General features: G+C 56.1%; 2 protein-coding genes across 2 annotated transcripts in view; one reads left to right on the forward strand and one right to left on the reverse strand.

The window, feature by feature from the left end:
- Positions 1 to 6,095, forward strand: part of LOC119114021 (uncharacterized) — a 43,497-nt gene extending 37,402 nt beyond the window's left edge. The window contains exons 3-6 of the mRNA XM_037238252.1: positions 3,940 to 4,138; positions 4,438 to 4,522; positions 5,001 to 5,206; positions 6,092 to 6,095. Coding sequence (XP_037094147.1) covers positions 3,940 to 4,138; positions 4,438 to 4,522; positions 5,001 to 5,206; positions 6,092 to 6,095 — 494 coding nt within the window. The remainder of the gene's footprint in view (positions 1 to 3,939; positions 4,139 to 4,437; positions 4,523 to 5,000; positions 5,207 to 6,091) is intronic.
- A 2,201-nt stretch (positions 6,096 to 8,296) lies between these two features.
- LOC119114266 (uncharacterized) lies at positions 8,297 to 10,809 on the reverse strand. Its single transcript, XM_037238468.1, has 5 exons — positions 10,748 to 10,809; positions 10,285 to 10,399; positions 9,870 to 9,992; positions 9,397 to 9,544; positions 8,297 to 9,088 (listed from the first exon to the last, which is right to left on the reverse strand). Exons 1-5 carry the CDS (start codon positions 10,789 to 10,791, stop codon positions 9,033 to 9,035), a joined length of 486 nt encoding a protein of 161 aa, XP_037094363.1. The 5' UTR covers positions 10,792 to 10,809; the 3' UTR covers positions 8,297 to 9,032.
- Positions 10,810 to 21,955: the final 11,146 nt, after the last annotated feature.

Raw genomic sequence — 21,955 nt, forward strand, 5'->3', positions numbered from 1 at the left:
CAGGACCACGCAGGGCCTTTTTTATATCACTGTCTGGGCGCACTCTGCCCTTGGCGTGACGCACACAGTCTGGATGCTCACGAGGCCGAGTCGACGCGCTGCATGATCAGCGCGTGATCCTGCGTACAGTACAGTTCCGCAGCGCTTGATCACAATTTGTAGGGTCGGTTCTTGCGGCGCGTGAGCGGCGCGTGGTGCAGGGGGTGAAGGTCACGTGGGGCGTTGTTTCGCGGCTTTGCCCACCGATAATCATTGCGTGGCGTCGCGTTTGTTAATGTAAGTCTAGACAATCGAGGTCAATCTGGCTCCGTTTGCGGCATAATGTATACACACGCAGCGACAGGCGTGTCGCGACATCGGGCCGCGTGCCGTCGGCGGACCGCGCGTGATGGCGAGACGCGGGCACAGGCGAGCGAGGGGTTAAAAATCTGGAATAGCGCGGGATAAAACCAGACGGATGCTACAACAAGGCCCCTCCCCTCCCCCGAAATATTGCGATGTTCCTGTCCGGTCACGAACGAAAATCAAGTCGCATTTTACGCACTGCAATATCCGAAAAATATCCTTACCTGTTTGGGGCCGTAGTCGTAGAGGTGGGTCGCCCTGTCCACCCCTTTCACCAAGGCACACCTAGCACATCTCCATTCACTGCAGCGAGTGAACTGCGAATGGACAAGCGCATGCTGTCTAATGAGTCGCTGCACGCAGGGGGGGGGGGGGGGGTTCGGAACTTAGTCGGGACTAGACCCGGCAATCCCATGGTGACGTCACCATCGGGACGCCCCAGGGCATTCACGTGTTGAAGGGCATCGCATTGTGTGTTTTTGAATACTCGTTTTCGAATACTTCTAAGCCGTTCCCTCTCATGAAATAAGTATCAGGACATTTGCCAGTATGTCTCCTAGCAATATCCGGAGTTAAACAGCTGTGGCTGCCCAAATATTCCAACACCAGCCCGTATTCCCATACCTTGTTTTAATCCAATAAGGGCGATTTTTGCGACTATTAGAGATGATTATCACCCTTACTACCACGTAACGTTTCTAACTGCGGTGCAGTTACGGGTAACTTCAAACCGGTGATACGTATAAACGAGCGATCAGCTCAATGGAAGGGAAACATTTGAGCGTGCAACCACTGAGAAGGCGACGACGGCTGCATTCAATGTATTTAACGGTTACATCGTGTCTCGGAGCTAGCGGGAGTCGGAGCTGACACTCGATGGTCGTGGGCATTGTTGAGGGCTTCCAGGGATGTGCTGTTGTATGCCGCGTTCCTGCGAGCTTCTCGTAGGCACCTGTGGCCCTCCTGTTCGGCGACCTTTACGCCGTGGATGGAGGTGGTCATCAGTTCGCAGCCACGCTTATGACAATAACGGCCGGAGAAGCAGTTGAAGGCGGCGTTGTTCTGATGACAGTCACAGTATTGGTTTTGGAGCGCGCGACGCCTCTGCGTGGAATGTCGTTTGTGGTGCTCCCAGAGCCTATGCTGGGCGTCGAAGAATTCCTGCTTAAAGCAGTCCAAGTAGTGGTTTTGGAGCGCACAGCGTCTCGGCATGAAATATGCATTGTGGTACTCACACACTCACACTCACATTCACTCTCACACTCACACAGTCTGTGCTGGACGTCGGGGACCTCCTGCTTAAAGCTGGTCGCCTCGCTCAGCACGCTCCACCAGGCAGGGGCCAGGAGCTCCAGCACGCAGCGAACGTTTTCGACCCGATGACGCAACGTTTGCCTTGCATTGCAACGATTTCCGCGCTGATGAACAGGTCGATGAATGCGTGAAGTTTTCACATCTCGCGATGAAAATTGTTGCTCGATGTTTTGCTCCTGGTTTTCGCTGCATATGCTCTTGCTGTTCGTCGTTTGCTTCCGAAATTACAACCTCCTCGTTACCCTCGCTATCTGACGTCATGGGAATGACGTTTCGTCCTGCCTGTTGTTGCTGAGGTTGCGCCCAGCATTTGACGTCATGCACTTCCTCGATGACGTGCTGAACCTGGGCGCAGGCGTGGGACGTGGCGATGGCTTTCCTTGTTTCTTTCTTGCAACCGTGTTTTTCGGGGAATAGAGGGACAGCGGATGCTGTGTTGTGTGTTCCGAGCTCGAACACTCGCGTGCTCCGGAGATGGCTGGGTGTGCTTCCAACACCGCCGCGATGTTAAAGGGTTGGATATTGCCGGCAGGGCTTATGCTAGCTACGCGACTTGTTGGATCGCGGACCGTTTCTGTTTCGCTTACCTCGTGTGTTAACGGTTCCGTTTGCCGCACTGCTGTGGGATGCCGTTGCGTTATCGTTTGTGTTTGCCTTGATTTTTTGCTGTTTCTTGCCCGTTTTCGAAATACTGTTCGTGCGTGTTAAAATATCTTGAGTCGTCCTCCTCTGGTACGAGAACTGCGAAATGGTTTTCTGCGACATTTGACGTCACGACCGTTTTCGACATTGTTTTTGGACTCGTCACGAACCGATTGACTGTTGCACATTGGCACAGATTCCTCCCGGCTTTCCACGGAATTTCAACTTTCGTCCTTTTTGTTGCGGTGTTTGCTTGCTGGGTAAAGGTGCTCTCGGCACTTAAGCGGTACTTGCCTTACATTGTCGTGGTGTTGTCATCGACTTCTCCTTTCTCGGGGATGCCATGTTGGCAGCCATATTTGCGTCATGTGCCGCGCCCCGTACCCAGAAGCGGCGGCCTCTATTCGACGGTCAGGCGCGTGACACTGGACGCCCGTGATCAACATGTTTTCAAGTACAACAATTACAACTCCTCACGCTTGCTTAGATTGTGGCAAGCGCATAAGTGCTTGCGTGTTTCCTCCTGTTCTCCAGATAGGAAGAATGGTAAGAGCAGAGTTGTTTTCAAAATATTCCCTTGATCAGTGGCGAAACTGTCTTTCAATATCTTCCAGCAGGCGCAGGTGCCAAAAACCAAATAATTTTGCTCCCTTCCGGTGATCCAGTGACCTGTATGCCTCGCACGGATCGGAACCTGCACTTCAATGGCCGCACCTTGGTTTGAGATGAGCAGCCGGTCCAGCGTTGAAGATCCGCTTGGTCTTGATCCGGGTTGCGGCACCAATGTAACGCTTCACCTTCTAGATCAGCGTTCTTCAGTTCATTGTCCATTAAAACATACGTAAGAGGGTCGTCTATATTCGGCCACGAGATAGTCCGACTGGCTCGTGTTGTGTAAGCTATGCAGAGTCGCAGCCCTGGTGGTGGTTGGACCTCGTCTGACGCTACGCAACATGCGCCAGTCTAGATACACCGCGGGGCCGCGGGGCGTTGGCGGGCGACCTCCAATCTCGGGGGAGGGGGCGCCCCAGAACGTTCTACTGCGCGCAACTCTAGTGCATACTTGCTTACGTAACGAGGCTGCAGAAACGCGTTATGAACTCCATTAGTTAGGTTATCTGATAAAGTGAACAACTCGTAGACCAACTACGAAGCGACAACAAGGTATGAATCATGCACCCCAACAGCGGGCACAGACAAACAGATGATTGGCGTGACCTCAACAGCACAGTATTACAGTGTGCACGGACGCTCCAAGCGGCAAAAACAATACGTACAAGAAAAGGTGGCGCCGGCGGAATGTGTACGTATGTCTACCCACATGTGTGCGACAGCAACTTGTCGCTTAGCGGGAGGAAATCAGCGTACCGTTCGAAGTATTCGCGGAATTAGAAATATGTGCGGGGCTGGACTCGCTGTCATTGTCCCCTGGAATGTTTGAAACTCGCTGTCATTGTCCCCTGGAATGGAATGAAAGTTTACTGGAATGACCGCCCCATGTTGCGACGCTACCCGAGCATCCTCCGAGCGCAGACCGGCGGCCGCCTCCGGCCGCGGGCCGCCCGCCGCCGCTGACCGCGCGCGTCCGCGCGCCCCCCGCCGCTGCCGCTGACCGGGCGCGCTTTCCGTGCCCGGCAGGAGACCGACTGTACTGGACGCGACCGATGGTGATGGCGATGCTGGCCGGCCTGCGACCCCACATGTGGGCGCTGACAGACCGCGGTGGCCTGCCGCGCGGCGCGCTCTGCCCGCAGCGGCGCCAGGCCTTCTACGCCGCCAACGACTCGCTCGCTGCCGCCGGCTACCACGTCGCGCCGAAGGACGTGCTGCAGAAGTGGTGCGTACGCGGCCGGGCAGGCGGGAGGCCTTGTGTGACCGGTGTGGCCGGGGAGGACGGCGTGCGAAGCTGACAGACGGGTTTGGGAGTGGTGGCAGGCAGTAAAGCGCCACCCAGGCGCCTTGGACTTCACAGATAAGCACAGAATGAGGCTGTTTGTAAGCAGACGGGTGTGTCAGTATTTTCACTATTTGTGGTGTTCAGCCGACTCGTGGTCTTGACACCAAAAGTCCGCGGATGTTGTTAACGGTTGGACGGCAGACACTGGACCACAACGCCGTGTTCGTTTTCGTCGGCAGGCAGAACATGTTTGCCACGTACAAACGGATAATGGCGCGGGAGGCCGAATCGGGGGTGTTCAACACCCACTGGGAGTTCTACGACGTGAGTGCAGCTGATTGGTCTGTCGGCTTCCGCACGTCTTCCTGACAGGCGTGGATGTTCATGCCCGCAAACCTTGTAAGAGTAAGGATCGGGGGACTGTGAGAGGTGTGCGATCGTTGACGCACACTTCGCGCCTTTCACAAGTGTATTCGCGCGGCGAAATATATTTTACGGAATTGCTTACTCAGCGCAGTTGCATTGCCCGAAGCTGTCCGAAGCCGCACGGTTGCTTTGTGTTTGTTCATATTGCTGTCAAGTCGCGCGTAAGATGTAAATCACCTGGTGGTGATAGTGACGTTGCGGACCGCGTGCGACGGCATCGGAGCTGTGCAGGCAGCGATGCAACAGCACCCCCGCGGCGCAGCTCCGTGTTCGGGTGCCGGCCGACCGCGACCGGTCGGCCGAGACGCCGTGGGAGGCTCGCCCGCACGGCCAGCGCGTGTCGCGCTCGCACTCACCGGCTCCGCCGCCCCGCCAGGACATGAAGGAGCTGATGGCGGAGCGTAGCCCGCGGAGGCCGGAGAGCGGCGAGGACGCGGAGCCGGACCTGGCGGCGGCGGCCCCGCCGGCCCCGACGCCCGCGCCCGCGCCCAGCGCCATCCAGGGCGTGCTCGTGATCCCGGCGGCGGCGCTGCCCGTCGCCAGCGGCTCGCCACTCAAGCCGGCCAAGCGGCCGCGCGTCGAGCCCGCCGCACGATGCCCGGCGGTGGCGGCGGCGGCGGCGGCCGGCCCGGAGCCGCGTGCAGGTAAGGGCGGGACGAGGCGCGTGCGAACGGCGGGTTGGCTCACGGATCGCCCGCCCGCTGGGAATGCCCTTTGTTGCCAGCCCGGCGCTCAGTGCATTGGTGCCTGCTTCGTTTCGCGTTTTTTTTTTTTTTTTTGTCAGTCGGCTGTTGCGGTCGCGTTGTTGCGTCTTGCTGGCCGTGTCGCCACGTCTTGTGTTGGCCGTGTTGTTGCGTACCGTTGGCCGTGTTGTTGCGTCTGGTCTGCCTTATTGAAATGTCCTGTGAGCCGTGTTTGTTATGTCTTGCTGGCCGTATTGTAACGTCTTGTTGGGCGTGTTGTTGCGTCTTGTTGGCCCCGTCGCCACATCTTGTGTTGGCCGTGTTGCCACGTCTTGTGTTGGCCTTGTTGTTACATCTTGTCGGCCGTATTGTAACGTTTTGTTACCTCCGTTGTTACGTCTTGTTGGCTGTATTACCACGTCTTCTGTTGGCCGTGTTGTCACGTCGTCCGCGGCGAGGGCTCACGACGCGACACGGCACTGTGCTGTGTGTGTGCCATTACGTCGATGTTGGTGCGATGGTCCGCACAGAGTTTGTCCGTCGCCGTGCCGTGCCAACTGATTCCGCACGCCACATGGGATGTTAACGCCGGTGTTCGCCCCCAGCGGTGGCCGCCGCGCCGGCGGAGGAGTCGGCGGCGCCGCCGCCCTGGTTCCAGCAGTATCTGGAGCAGGAGCGGCGGGACCGCGAGCGTACTGCGACCGAGCGGCGCCGCGCCTGGGAGGAGGAGAAGCTGCGCAGGCTGGAGGCCATGCACCGCGAGAAGGTGGCGCTGCTGCGGCAGCTGATCCAGGCTGTCAAACGGCGCGAGGACCGGTGATGGCACGGGCGCAGTTGATGGCGCTGGGACAGCTGCTGGCGCTTGCACAGCTGCTGGCGCTGGCACAGCTGCTGGCGCTGGCACAGCTGCTGGCACTGACACAGCTGATGGTGCCGGCACGGCTGATGGCGCTGGCACAGCTGATAACTGTCTCAAGGGAGCTGATCCAGCTCGTGGGACGGTGGGGGTTGGAGGCTGCCACTGGGCGGTCGTCCCGGGTCGCCGGACTCCATCGCCCGACGACTGCAGCCAGCCGTCAATGATAGATGGCCGGCCTCCCCACCCGCCGCCCGGTAGATGGCGCTGTAGAGGCGCGGCGCGAGATGGCGCTGCCCGCGCCCGGCGGTCGCGGCGGTGCTCACTGTGTTCTGTGCTGTAACCATGTGTCAGTGTCATCTGTGACGCGTACAAAGGGGATGTGGGAGCACGACATTGTTGGTATGCCGGTGGATGTGAAATGCCGACAGACTTGACGTCTTTGCGTCTGCTATTAGTGTCGTTTGGTTCACTGCTTCGGTCATCACTCATGATGGATACAGTACCTGAGTTGTCTGCCACTGAGAGCGAGTGCACCGGTTAGGACACTGTTAGGCTGACATTTGTGGGGGGGGGGGGCTCTTTTCTGTGGATTCAATGAACATGTAGTGGCGGTGTACATGTATGATTTAATTTTTCCGTCACCCTTGTCCTTGTTTGCGAGTACCACGAATCTCCAAATGGCGAAGTATGCATAAGTGACCTTGAGTGTGTTTGTCATCCGCCACATTTGTACTTTTGCTCGAATCGAAGTTGAATATATCGCCAGTGCTACCAATGCAATGTGTTTTGTCGTCCCGGGTGTTATAGTTCACCTCCGGCTACAATTAACCCTCGGCTGCGATAGTTCACTCTCCGGCTCTGATAGTTCACTCTCGGGCTGCGACAGTTCACCCTCCGGCTGCCATAGTTCCCCCCTCCCGGCTGCGATAGTTGACCCTCCGGCTGCGGTAGTTCACCCTCCGGCTGCGGTAGTTCCCCCTCCGGCTGCGGTAGTTCCCCCTCCGGCTGCGGTAGTTTACTCTCCGGCCGCGACAGTTTCACTCTCCGGCTGCCATGGTTTTCCCTCCCCGCTTTCCCCGGCTGTGATAGTTTCCCCTCCGGCCGTGATAGTTGACCCTCCGGCTGCGGTAGTTGACCCTCCGGCTGCGGTAGTTCCCACTCCGGCTGCGGTAGTTTACTCTCCGGCTGCGGCAGTTCACCCTCCGGCTACCATAGTTCCCCTTCCCCCCCCCCCCCCCTCTCTCCCGGCTGTGATAGTTTCCCCTCCGGCTGTGATAGTTGACCCTCCGGCTGCGGTAGGTCACCCTCGGCTGCGGTAGTTCACCCTCCGGCTGTCATAGTTGCCCCCTCCCGGCTGCAATATTTTCCCCTCCGGCTGCGGTAGTTCACTCTCCGGCTGCAGTAGTTTAACCTTCAGCTGGGGCCGTCGAGATCGGAACTCAGCGTCGGTATTTTCTCTCAACGGAACTTCGACCTTTGCGACTGAGTGGCGGGCGTAAATGATTTCCATAGTCGCTGACGTAACATGGCACGTGCGGTCGGCGTGTTCGTAAGCTCCGGCCGACAAATAGGCTACAGCAGCAGGGAGCGGTTTGGCCGGTACCTGAGGCACCTGCCAAAGTCCTACGCGTCCGTGGTGGTCCCAAACCACGCGAAACGCCACACACCACGCGACTGAAATCATAGCTTTTATTCTAGCAGGTCTGAAGGTTAACGACAGGCTCGAGTGCAGTTCCACCTCACAGCGTGCTGCCGCCGTCCCGGGTCCGGCGGGGTCGAGGCTGAGCGGATTCACAGGGATGGATGGCGTGGGATTCACGAAGGACGGCGGTGTCGCACACTGCCGCCGTTCGCTAAGGCAGCAAAGTTCAGCGCAGGAGACGCCCGATACCGTACTCTGGAGCCTCCGACACGTTCAAAAGAGGCGGCCGCTTGATGAAAACCGGTTTGAAAGGTGTCTTGGCAGACACCGGCGGGTGGCGCGCGAGCGTGCTGTTGATCCGCTCCGAGACCAGCGCTCCGAGAGCTGGTCAGCGCTGCCGAGACCAGCGCCCCGTCCGGATGGGGACCCGCCGGGGGCCGCGGGGGTCGCCGTAGGGTGGGGCGGAGCGCTGGCCACAGGCAGGGTCCCCGTGCCCCGAGGCGAGCGGGCACGGCGGCGTGCGGCGCGCGACAGTTAACGACAGGTACAATTGCGACACGGCAAACGCAGCTAACGCGTCCGTTAACGACACAGGCGGGCGCACAGCACAGGCGTCCCCCGGAGCCTCTGCCGTCGCAATGGCCCCGCCCGATGTAACCGTGGCATCTGGCGGCCAAAAAGTCAGACTCAAGCCGAAAAGCCGGTCTTTTCAAGGGTTAGTTTCCACGCCAGAGACGTTGCACATGAAGCACGGGTATGGGAAAAATAAGAGCTCCACACTGGTACAGAAGTCTGAACCAGATCCCGTGACGTAAGGGACATCTGGAGCAGAAGCAGCACACAGAAAACGGCTGGCTTTGCCCAACAACCTTGGCATATCCGGCCCTATCACAACAATCGGCCAGAAAGCCTTGGGTCTACGTGCTAGCGGATACGCTGACCGCTGCAGATTGCAGAGCCCAAAACCCTATCCGGGCCATCGGCACGCTCAAACGTTCTCCTCATTGTTCTTGCGCGCTCAGAGATCCCGAAAATCAAGCTAGCAGCATGCTTGCAGCGGCTGCCCCGCGCACTCAGCCTCCTCCGGCAGCAGCCCGGAAGCCAGCGTGCTTGCGCCGGCTTCCAGGCGCGACGCTAGCGCCGCCGGCCGCGGCGGTCGACGACCGAAGCTCTGTCGGCGGGTGCCGGCGTCGGCTGGCTGCGCGCCGGTCGCTCCGCCCGGCTTTAAGCCAGACGGGCGGCGAAAACGCCCAGCAGGAGCAGAGAGAGCCCAGCCGCCGCTGAAACACGACGGGCCGTTAGAAGTGCGAGCCTCAGCCACCATGACCAGTCTAAAATCACACATCCGAAAGCAGGTCGTGCACGATACTGAAGCTGCTCGTTGCTGGCTGTTTGCTGGCATCATAGATTTTTCGCTTTTCGACGTCATTGTCGTCGAGATACAGTGAATACATCATTGCGATGTACCTACGAACTACGACACGCAGCATATAAGACTGCGATGGCCCAGCCCAGCCCAGCCCATAGCCCAGCCCAGCCCATAGCCTGTCCAAGGACGACTGCCGTCAGCGCCGGACCTGCCGCCTACCTGAGCGAGCGCTCCTGGACTTCAAGTTTTCCTCGAAAACCATGAGCAGTGCCTCCTTCGCGTCATCCGGCAGCTTCTCCATCTGTTCGTCACTTATCGCGAGCGCCGCCTCCGTGGACAGCTCAAGCACCTGAGCCTTCGTCAGCCCCTGCGGACGTGACGTCACCCCGTCAGCAGCTGTGACGTTGGGTGACGTCACAGCGTAAGCGACTGGTGATCGCAGTGCCCTCCGGCGCTGAAACCAGGTGAACGTCACCATCATCGTTCAACACATTTTCGTCACGAGTGTGTTGGAGGGGGCCGTTCGGCCCACGGCTAGACGAAGGGGAGGGGGGAGGGAAGGAGGGACGGACGAACGCGTAATCACGAGTGAAATTCTGCGCACGGCTGCGTGAAAGACATGCCAGGACATGTCCGGAGGGGGGGGGGGGGGACCTCCGCAGCCGCGTGAGGGAGCAGACGTGAGGTCGTACCGCGATCTTGCTGGGCGGGATGCTCATCATGCCATCGGCGCTCAGTCCTCGCATCGACTCGTCCTTGATGCTTTTCAGCTTCATCGCCTCCAGCCCGCCAATCACCGCTCCCACGCCAGCCACCTGGCCAATGAGAATCGCTTACCAAGGTCACCTTGCTTTACATATGCTGCTCGCAATGCGCAACGCCTTTCCTTGCTACGAGCCGATGACGTTCACGTCACAAGAAAAGACAATTACGATCATAGACGGCGCGTGTCAGAAAATCATCGGCGGCGGGCAGAGCTGGCTCGCTGGCGCCATAGCCGCGTTCAGAACCCAGGTCCCCGCGCTGCGCCCCAGCCTAGATCCCCCCCCCCCCCCCGCTCTTCCACTTCACCCCGTCCCTAGACGCGGCCTGAGGCCACAGCCCCACCTCACTCATCCCCCAGGTGGATGGTTCGCCGTAGATGGCGACGGCTTTATCGGCCAACTTCTCGGCGACGGCTTGTTTGCACCAGTAGACCTCGGAGAGCACCGTCATGGCCTCCCTGCCGCGCAGAATCGGTGTCGCGTCACAGGTCACAGCGGGGACAGAGTGCGTGAGCTGCGGCCCGGTGCCGCGAGGGCAAGGCCGGTCACCTTGACAGTCCCAGGGCAACATCGCCTGCTAGCCGCGGCTTAGCTACAGGGAGCACTGCAGTGCGAGAGGCGAAAATCGGCCATCTTTGTGTCGAAGGAGAACACCACCTGCATGACGCGAAATGAAACAAAGATGATCTCAGCAGCCGCTTAGCACATCTGCGCACCGTGCCAAGTATTTACATAGCGCATGCTATAGCATATAAGTAGCTTATTTATCCATATTTTAGACCGGGCCGTGCTGCACGGCGTCTCACTTGAAGCGCGCCGCCGGAATGCTCGCCACGTCGGCCGGGGCCATGCCGCAGATGATCTGGCCCAGAGTGCCTACGGTGTCCGCCGTGTAGTCGGCCGCGCTGCCAGACAGCACACTCCACTGGGCCTTCGCCCGGGTCGCCAGTGCATCCAGCTGCCAGCGAGCGGGGCGGGTGAGGCGAGTGGCGCCACGCAGCGGAAGGGTGCGCCGTGCTCGGCGTCGCGGCCGTGGAGGATAACCAGGGAGCTCGTGGAAGTCATCCGCCACGACACGCATCCCGCACGGCTAAGATTCGTTGGCTCCAACATGACGATTGTATGGGCAAACGTGGTGTTGTTCATTTCCAGCGGCAAGTAGAAAGGCTTGTGCACGGACAGCAAATATTACGCAGGGAATATGCCGCATCCCGAGTAGATGTCGCCTCCCCCCCCCCCCCCCCCACCCCCACCAAGCTGAGAGACACGTAAAAAATCAGGACACAAGCTTACCTGCGCTTCCGTCATCTTCATAGGCATTCCCAACTCAAAAACGGCATCTTCGGTGGTGAGGTCGAGCATCGCGATGTCGGCGCTGGGGATGACGGAGCCCACGTACCCGATCATGCTCATCGGTACTTTGTCGGCCCCGCTGTACGCCTGCAATGTCGCCAGCATGCGTTTCCACGCCAGCCACGCCCACAAGCCACGCCCGCCACCGCCGTACGTGCGTCCAGCGATCTGAGCGGCGCTCGTCCTTTCACGAATGTGTGCTCTGCATTGTTGGCGTCACAGCGGCAACGACCGGGCAAGCTAGCACGCAGACGGCACCGGCTCACCGAGTAGCCCGCGGCTTACCGGCTCACAGCTCACAGCTCACAGCCCGCGGCTTACCGGCTCACAGCTCACCGGCTCACAGCTCGCAGCTCACAGGCTCACAACCCACAGCTCACAGCCCATAGCCCATAGCTCACAGCTTACAGATGACGGCTCACAGCTCACGTCTTAAAGCTCACAGTCCACGGCTTACATAGCTCACAATTCAAAGCTCATAGCTCACGGATCACAGCTCACAGATGACGGCTCACAGATCATGCCTCAAAGCTCACAGCTCACGCCTCTCCCGCTCACAACTCACCGGCTCACGGCTCACTGGCTCACCAGCTCACAGCCCACAGCGCACAGGCTCAAGAACAGCACATTGCGGGACTCATGCGCATCCGAACACGACCGAACGGCAGCAGGCTGCACCACTCGTGGTTTAAGCGATTAATTGGGTCGGCAAAAACCTAGCAAACACCGTCATTCGTTTCAGCTCACCCGCCCACTCAGGGCAGACCGCGCGAGCCATACCTCTTTGAGCTCATCCCACACCACCTTCAGCTTGTCCTCGTCGGCCATGACCGAGCCCAGCTGGGCCTGGCACTCCTTGACCTCTTCGGCCGCCATGTCCGACAGCTGTGAGACAGACCACGGTTCGGCGCCGCTGCCCTTCTCCATCACGGCTGCGCAGGTCAGCGGCGGCTCGGCCGCTCGTCGTCGCCTGCGGGCATCAGGGCCGGCCGATTGCTGGACGGCTGGGCGAAGACGTGTGAAGGTCAAGGTCATGTGCTGACTCGACAGGTGGTGCCGCAGGCGTGTCAAAGTTATCGCCCCCGGAGGCCGCAACGGTCGTCATGGCGTGAGAGGTTCGCACCAGTTCATGCGTCGGCCCTCTCAGAATTCTGACCGATTGGCTGGTTCCACCTGGCTTAGTCTGGCTGCCCTTGACTTACCCTAACTGGCTGAACTTGCTTTGACTGACTGACTAATTCTTCATAGCACTAACTTATCATTGGTCACCGTGTCAAGTAGCAGCGTGCTAACCACGAGGCCTCAAAACACATGGGATGGCTTTACAACTGATGCTCCCTAGAAGGCCAACAGCAGCTGCAGCAGTAAGTCAGTCATGATCTTGGGGATTCTTGTCGCCCAGCGACGGATCTATTGGGATGCAGAGCAGGGTTGCCACCCCCTTACGAACACCCTGTGCACCCCCTACCGACTGGCTCCGTGTGCTTCGGACCGGCTCGGACTGGCCCAGGCCCGCCTGACTTTGACTCGGGGTGACCTGGCCACCGCCTTGCCCTCACAGAACGCCACTGACTCGGAGTCGGATTGCCGCCGCCTGACCGACCTGGCTGCTGTTGAGGCGCTGGCGCTGGCACTGGCACTGGCGCTGGCACTGCCACTGCCACTGCCACTGCCACTGGCACTGGCGCTGGAGCTGGCACTGACGTCCGCGTTGAGCGAGTCCTCCATCTCCTTCTGTGCCATCATCACGCCGCGGGCCCGGCGGCGACCCACGTTCGCCAGCCGCTCGTTCAGCTGATCGAAGTCACTGGCCCCGATCTGCCGCTTGCAGTTCAGCTACGGCAGCGGGGGAGAGGAGATCGTCAGCGGCCTGGTGGACGCACGCTCACCAGGAGGGAAGCAGCAATATGTTCCCAGCGCCTTCAGATTCGACGAGTGTTCATCATAAGAGTGGCTTGAGTCGCTGCGAGGTCCCAGGCCTGGACGACTCCGCGGTGGCAGATCGCCCCCCCCCCCCCCCCCGACCGGTCCAGAATTTCCAGTGGTAATCCGGTGGTGCGGCCAGGGAGAGTTTTTAGCATCATCTCCCTCCCTTGGAAGACGTGGCAGCGCTAGAGCCTGAGGATCACAGGACCTTTTTTGCAGTTGAAGGTAGAGCTTCTTGAACACAAAATATATCTCCCAGGCACCAACGTAGAATTCTGGGCGTAAAAATTCATCCGAAGTCTAAAACAGAACCCCTTGCCTACAAGGGGCCTGGCTACACCACTGGTGGAATCTCTACATCTGTTGCGGACTCCAAAACTACGGGGATCTCTGACTCGAGCACACTCCAGCCGCCGTGAGTCACTGACCTGGACCATTTGGACGTAGCGGACCATGCTGTCGGCCAGGCTGTCGTCCTCACTGGAGCCGGCGCCGCACTCGGCGACGATGCGCGTCTCCGGTATCTCTCGTAGCTTGGCGTCGTCCAGCAGACCCAGCACATCGCAGAATGGCTGCAGACTGAACCACCCGGCCGGCTCTCTGCGAGGCAGAGGTCGCAGGGGTCACGGGTCACGGGTCACGGCGGGCGCGGTGCACGCGGATCCAGCCGGCCGGCGGACTGTGACGGAGGAGCCCTACAGAGTGCAAAGTCGCGGCAACCTGGCTGCGAACAGTCCAGGCCAAAGTGCTGGCCATCCCACAGGAGGAGGAGTTCTATAGGGTACAGAGTAGCGGCAACCTGGTTGCGTCCAGTCCAGGCCGCAGTGTTGGTCGTTCCTTAGGGGTACAGTCGACGGGGATTAGTTGGCTGGCTTCCTGAGACGCATGACTTTTGACACGCACCCGGGAGGCCGGCTAGACACCCTTCGCTCGGGTGCGGGTCAGTTTGACCCCATTGAGATCTCGGGAACTAAGAGAGCTAGAAATACCAAATTTGCAGGGTGTCTTGACATGCATGTGAACTCACTTTAGTCAAAGTTTGAGCTTCTTAGGTCATGGTCTTCAGGCCAAATAAGGTCAAACAAGGTCAAATTCCAGGTTGGTTTCTAAGGTGCCTCCAGAACCTAGGCAACTGTTTCTAAGAACAAGTCCACAAGCCCATTTGAGGTCAGTGACCTTGTTTGACTTTCGAAGGTCATGGTGACTAAACCATGCAAGACTGCCCTGAGTTTTGCATTTGAATAAGCGACAAGGATTACGCTAGGCAGTATGTTCCTAAAACAAAATGTCGACCTGGGTCGTCTTAGGTCAATGACCTGTTCTGACGTCTAAAAGTCAATGGAAAATGCATAACACGGTTCCTGCTGTCAATAAATTCGAAATGAGCACCACAAACTATCCCATACAGCAAGCCCTGGAATAATAAATCAGGTTGGTTTTGACCTTGGTCTGACTTTCATACCTGGACTTAGGTCAGCGTAATTTGCTCATTCAACATCCTTGACCTGCCATAGGTCACCAACCTTACAAGGTACATATTCTTATGTCAAAAGATCAGCTATTCAATTGTCTACAGCTATGCAAATTTGGCGCGGCTACGCCATGCCGTTCGGAAACCATTCTGGAGAAACCTTTCGGGGGGGGGGGGTCAATTTGACCCCCTCCACCCGAGCGCGTTTTAAGGGACTGATTGGGTCAGTCCGGAATGAATCGGCCCGCCATCCTGTTCCCACGCAGGGGCAAACAAAATACGGCAGAGGCTATTGTCCAGACTGAGGCACGCCCTCGTTTTGCTGTGACGCAGAACGCACGGGCGACCAACGTCGCAGTCCGCACTAAACCAGCCGGCCGGTTCCCGGGGACGCGGAGGTCAAAGGGGTCATAGAGGTCAGACTGAGCCCATCGGCACGATCCCTATCACACAGAGGTGGCGGGGGTCGCAGAGGTCGGAGTGGTTGTAGAGGTCAGACTGAGCCGGTCGGCAGGATTCTTATCACACATAGGTGACACACTGGTCACAGTTAGGTCAAGCTAGGGTAGCTTAGATTAGGGTAGCTAAGTTAGGTCATAGGTCACACCGGTTAGGTGATGCATCAGGCACTGTACTGCGCATGCAACGTGCAGGTCACTGAAGTGATGTAAATATCATAAGCTGGGTCCACGTGACCCTCAGAAGTGACAGGGCAAAGGCAAGGCAAGGCAGAACAAAGCAAAATCAGGACAATGCAAAGTACAATAGGCAGGCAAAGAAGACCAGCAAAATTAGGGATCGGATACACCATAAGTGCCATGTAAGTTCGAGATATGATTGAAATGCAAGATGTTCTCTCTCGGCACATAGGTCCGGTGGCTACTCATCACGAGTCATGGGTCACAGAAGTTAGGGCTGAACAGTTCAGACGCCAGAGATGATTGTCACGATATCGATAGCTCAAAGAGCACACAGCTGCAGATGCCAGAGGTCAAGGGGTCAAAGACGCACTCGAAGCGCATGCAAATCACAGGCTGTGTTGGAGTCATCTAAAGCATGACCGACCGGGTTAAACAAGGTAGTGGGTAGAAAACCATCCATCTCTCTCAAAGGTAAGTATGATTACCGACGCATGGTACCTACAACTACTATTGTCATCTCCTAACCTCACCCCCAGGCAGGAGCCGCCGTCAGGTGGTGATCAGAAGCGGATGGCAAAAGCATGCCTGCGTGTGGCCAAACACTTGTAACATGGCTGTCGTAATCATAGCTCTTTATACTTAAACGTAACTTCGCAATCTGCAATCTCGCGAAGAGAGATCCGACAGACTCGCCGGAAGGTCGGGGTCGAGGTCAGGTTCGGGGTCAGGTTCGGGGTCAGGGTCGGGGTCAGGGTCGGGGTTGGGGATGGAGTCGGCGATAGTGCTTGCAGCACCCCGGTGATGACTGGGGGGGTCACCTGAGCACGATAGTTTAATTAATGAGGCTAATAAATCGTCAGCTGGCCTGCTTACCCGTTGAAGCGAATGATTTGACTCTGGATCGCGTCCATCTGACCCTTATCGACGCACTCCCCCTGGGGGAAAACACAATATTGTCACTGATGTACCACTGAGCCAAAACGCCGGCTTGTCAACAGCACGGGCAGAACGTCCAGAGATGACATTCAAAGTGTAGAGACATGAAATAAACGCCTTACATTCAGTCCGGAAGGAGGCAATATGTCGACACCATGCTATCAGCAACTTTAAGCAGTGCTTCAACGCGGCGTTGATGTCATGCTTCCGCAATGTCCGCATGCGCTGTCCAGTTAAAGTGACGTCGATTTCTCCTAGATATCTCCAGGTCTCTCTAGATTTCTCCTAGATATCTCCAGGTCTTGCGAGCCGTGGTGCGAGAACATTAGACGTGGACACAAACCCGTTCCCTGCCCACATGCCTTGAATTTTGGGAGCATGACTTCGAAGGCGGCTCTGTCCAGCCGTCTAATGCCATCGGGATCCAAGCAGGCCCCAGCGTTGCCGACCGCCTCCACTTCGTCCAGCGTGAGATTGCCGGTGGGTTTCTGTCGAAATGGCGTTGGTGAAGCAAAGATTCGGAGTCGGACATACCTGTTCAGGATGAACGCCTTATCAGCGATACGATTAGCTTGATTTACACTAATAGCTTACACACACTATAGCGCTGCAAACTAATTTGATCCGCTTGTTTGATAAATATGAAGTGCTATGCGGTCCGTTTAATTTCATGGTCTGTTTCGAATGTTCTGAAGTAGATTCACTTACCATCGCTTTCAGTCCCTCGCGTACGAGCCCGTGGCAATTTTTTTTCGGAATCAGCTTCAGTTGGAGTGGCTTGGTTTTCCCCAGGCTGTAGAGGATCGCCTTCTTTTGCTTCATATTCGCCTTGTCCTTCACGGTGCCAGCTCTAAAAAAAACAGCCGGAAGCCTTGCGTGGTGCCCAGATGCTGCATGAATCGCACTTCAGCACTCCCGCTCGGCTCGAGTCCCGGGGCTCCGCGCGATCCACCGACAATGAGACACGAGGCGCAGCAGGGGGTAGAGAGAGCAGTTGCTAGGGACAAGAGTATGCCCCCCCCCCCCCCCCGCCCCCAATGGAGAGGCCCTTTCCCCTAACCAAAGGTATTGTAGCTGGACGCGGAGTCCAGCACCTGCGGCTGGCTGAATACTCCGCCAGCTGCAGGTGCGCAACATACGTCAACAGTCTGCTGGACGAGACCATAAAGCGCAAATCGGCCGCCAGCCCTACGGGGCTTCGACCTGAGTGTCGGCGGCTGGCGGCGCGCGGCTGTCCTCTCACCGGAGCCGCCGAGAACGCATCCAGGCAGCCGAAGCAGGTCGGACTCCGTCAGCGCGCTCAGGATTGAGGTGTCGTTGTCGGCATCGGCGCTCAACATCTGCGTGTAGTTGGCCAGTCTGGTCTTGAGAGCAGCGCACTGTGGACAGGCGGCCAGCCAGTGGACAGGCGGCCGGTGGTGAAGCGGCTGGTTCGATTCTGACCGGGCGCTGACGGTCAATAACTTTTTTGGCGCCATTCCAAATGGGTATAAATGGAGAAGACAAAGTTTATGGGTAAGTTATTAAGTTAGGTGTATATATATATATATATATATATATATATATATATATATATATATATATATATGCATATATACTTTAAGTTGAAAAATGAAAAAATGGCACTGACGCTGTTTTTCCAGCGTAAAGCCAGAGATGCCGACGCTAAGACCCGTTATCTTGTGTTCCGATGCGAGGTCGTTGTCTCATAACCTAATTCAGTGAAATTTTGTCTGACAACAGGAAAAAAGGCAGGGAAGCACAGAGGAAATTTTCCCCCAAGCTACAACGTTTTCCCATTTCGAAAACATCGCTGTTTAAACCACCCCACACCAATGGGCTCCTTAATAGAACATAGCGCCGTCCGCAAAGCGCGAGCACGCGGTGCCAACAGTGATCACCACTGACCGTTCTGCGCGATGGCCCTTCCAGGCCCAGCTGGTCTTCTTCGTTGGCTTCAAGGACCTGTTGCAGCTTTTCTATTGTCGACTGGGCGTTCTCCGAAGAGATGCTGCGTGGCCGAAGAGCGTGTCACCTCACGGCCGGACTGTGGTGCGGATGACGACGACAGCCGCTCGGCTGATGAGGCTGAGCCCTCAGACACGGCCGGACGGCCAGTGACGGAACGTAGTTGGCAATGTTGGGAGTTTGTGAAATCATCTGGGATCAATCGTGAGCTGTGCAAGTTGCTGGTGCCCTGATAGCATATACACGCTGCTCATAAACGGGCGTAAGCATAGAGAAAACTAAAGGCATCTTTACACACAACTATCGCTCGTGGGTGATTGCCCTGTGACCATTAATTATTTGGCAAGCGGCCAACAGAACCATGACGAGACAGGTGTACCATGACGCGGCATGTTATGGCACATGGCACCCTTTCTGGATGGGAACGGGCCGATATGGCCCCGAAAATTTTCCACAACATTCCTTGGGAATGTCGTGTAATCACGCTCACCTTTAGCGCGGCCTCTCAGGCATTCGTGCCGTATTTCGAGCACTAAGGTTCGCGTCTCTAACATTTCTGTTCTTCGCGTTTAAAACGTTCCTTAGGGATTCCTGCTGCGCGACAAAACTGCGGCCAGTACGGACGACCGACCGGCAACCCTGTGATCCAATGAGCACGAGGGCGGGGAGGGGAGAGGGGGGGTACGGTGGAACGACGGTGTTTCATTTACAAAACCCTTATCCTACAATCGTCCATGTCTGCTGAAAATGCATGAACCTGCATATGAATGCACTTACTCTTAAGCGAAATGCCAGTGTATATACTAGTTTCATGCTGTCACGCGGGATAGTTAGGTAGATATTGGTATATAATTATATCTATAAATCGATGGCCCCCCAAAGTCTTTTGGGAGGGGGGGCAGTCGAGCTTTGACGTAGCCTAGTTGGGTCCATGATTGATCCGGCATCACAGCTTTGTAACCACGACATTTATCACGACATTTCTCAGGATAACCCTTTTTCACTTAATCATCCGTCATTAAAAGGGTGCAGTATGTCCCAGCGTCCCACATCGCCTGCCGCATCGAACCCCAAGTCTGTTCGCGCTATGAAAAACGGTGAATCCGGTTAGAGAGTTTCTGGCAAAAAATGTACGTTTATTTGACATTCGTGTGTTGGGCTCACTACGGCAGTGCGGTGCTCCCAGCAAGGACCCATGATTCTGAAAATATCCTGCAAAAAATCGTCACATTCCTTTTCCTTAGCGTCTGGGAAACGGACGGATCTCCAGCGCCCCACATGCTGGCCAGCTTTTCGGCGTCGAAGAATGGCATCCCGGCTGCAGAAGGTCTTCCACCATTTTCCTTGGGTGATGGCTGTCGGTATGACCGGTGAGGGCGCCTCGGCGCTGATGATCCGCAGATGGGAGTTCGGGTCCCGAGGTCAATCGCCGCTGTCCAACACGAACAGACGCGTGATGACAGGCAGTCACTGCTTCGCCACAGTCACAGTCACTGCTTCGCCACAGTCACAGTCACTGCTTCGCCGCAGTCACAGTCACGTCCTTTGCCGCGTCAAAGTGACATGCGCGTCGCAAATAGGTAGCAAGTGTGAAGTCGCGTTAACATGCAGGTCAGGTGATATGATGGTTGTGTTCCACATTGGCAGACATGTTATGGACCAACACCTAAGAGAGGTTACAAATGGTTCGGGCATTTCGAAGCTTCTGGCTACGTCCATGTCTACGAAAGTTTGGCAAGGGGCACTACATTCGTTGAATGCAACATTTCTGGTTAGCTAACGACCAATTTCTTAGCACCATGACAAAGAAGCACATCACCAACGAGGTAATTCACCTTTCCCTTTTGCGATTTCGGAAAAATTGCTTAGCGAACGCAGCGAAGTCAACTGTCATTTCTAATTACATACGTTTGTCTTGCTCTACGAGTGACGATCGATCGCCCAGTGTCCGATCACACCGATCACATCATTCGCGACCTGCAGGCTTAAAGTAATTAAAAGCAAAATTTAAGCCGGCCTGCAGTGCCCAAATTCCGATAGAAACTAAATTTGTGGCTAAGAAAAAACTAGACGGCATGCAGCTTGAAATAGTGGTGGTGCTACTGCAAGCCCCACAGGTCGGCTTCGCTGGGTTGAAAATACGAATAGGCCCCTTTGAACACGCGTCACGTGGAACTGATATCGATGGTATCCTGGCAATAACTCACGCCTTGTGCCAAGCAATCTTTGTTGCAATCGCTGTCGCATCGAATCAGCCTTGCTCGGATCCAGCCTCGTGCATTGCCCGAGTCCAACGGGGGATCCAGGATGGGCGGGTGCCAACGGGGCTATGTGGTTCCTCAGGACGGTGAAAAACGCATGATTTTTCTTTCTTCCGGTTCAATTTTCCACCGATTGTGTGCCATTTCTGGATCTACCTCTCTCAAGGCTCAACGCCCATCAATTCGTACTGCATCTTTTCTTGCCCGAACTTATCCCATTCATCATCGGCTGAAGGAGTTAAAGCACTCCCATATGCTGGCTGAGGAATCATGTTTATAATTCAGCCAATAGGGAATGTAAATCCAGTAGGTTGAAACACTCAACAAAACCATCTTCGTCAACGCATTTGGCCATTCTCTCAGACGCAATGTTTCCAAAAATGCCGGAATCATTCACGCTCTCTTGCTAAGGCGATCCAGGAGTAAACAGACCAACGCCAGCTGAGGCTGCTACCACTCAGGAATAGCGCATCCGCGTACACCAGAAACAACATAGCAGCGTCTTGGCAGCATTGTACAGAACTAAAAATTATGATAAAATCCCAGGATTTACTCCGTCACTCCTCTTTTATTTTGAGCCCCGTTGCTATACTGCTTGGCTAGGCATGGACGTTGGGAAGTTATAGCCCTTCTCTGAGCCGATTCGTATTTGATCACACAAAAACACATTGACTTCAGACTAATGTAAGCGACAAAATACAAACTATTTCTAAATAATATGACTTCATTTCGGATGTCAGTGTTTAGTCCCTACGAAGGATTGACCTTTGAAATATGGCGACGTCCTTTTGGTCTATTTTGTATTTTTATACTTATGTGAGTCCGAAGTCAAGGCGTCTTGCGCATAACACTGAAAAGATCATTTTCATCGCCAACACTGATGGAAATTGTAGCTAACGAAATTTGTTAGGAAAAAATTAGCTCAGCTCCGACAATCGTGAGCCCAGCCTTTTTAAACTTCCGGTCAGTAACGGCAAAAAGCAGCTTACCCGTTCGTGGTAGCCAAGTTATTGGCGGTACCTACCATTCTTTTTCGAAGCCGAGGACAGCTTCTTCATTTCCTCGACTGGAATCAGCTCGTAGTAAGCAGGGTCGAGATTGGCCGTGACGAACGCCTCGGTTGTCTCACCGCCCAGGCCCTGCGGCAGAGGTCAGTCGAGGGCCTGTCGGCAGGCCACCGCTCCTCACCGAACCCTAGGCAGCCACGGTGTCGGAAAATGGATTGTAGCCGATTTTGGAAAGGCTTATGCATGAAACGCTCGGGGAAGAACTATGCATGCATGAAAGACAAACCAGCATGACAATGAGGAGGCTTTCATTTCAAAAGCAAGAGCGCTATGGAAAGCACATTGTTAAGAATAACACTATCGTATCACTATTCAAAACTTATGTATCTTTCACCTCTGCTGCATTGATTTCCGCGTAAATTATAAAATGAAGACATTCTTCATGTCATCT

The sequence above is a fragment of the Pollicipes pollicipes genome, unplaced genomic scaffold (genome assembly GCF_011947565.3).
Source record: "Pollicipes pollicipes isolate AB1234 unplaced genomic scaffold, Ppol_2.1 Scaffold_7262;HRSCAF=8765_pilon_pilon_pilon, whole genome shotgun sequence".
NCBI lineage: Eukaryota > Metazoa > Arthropoda > Thecostraca > Pollicipedomorpha > Pollicipedidae > Pollicipes > Pollicipes pollicipes.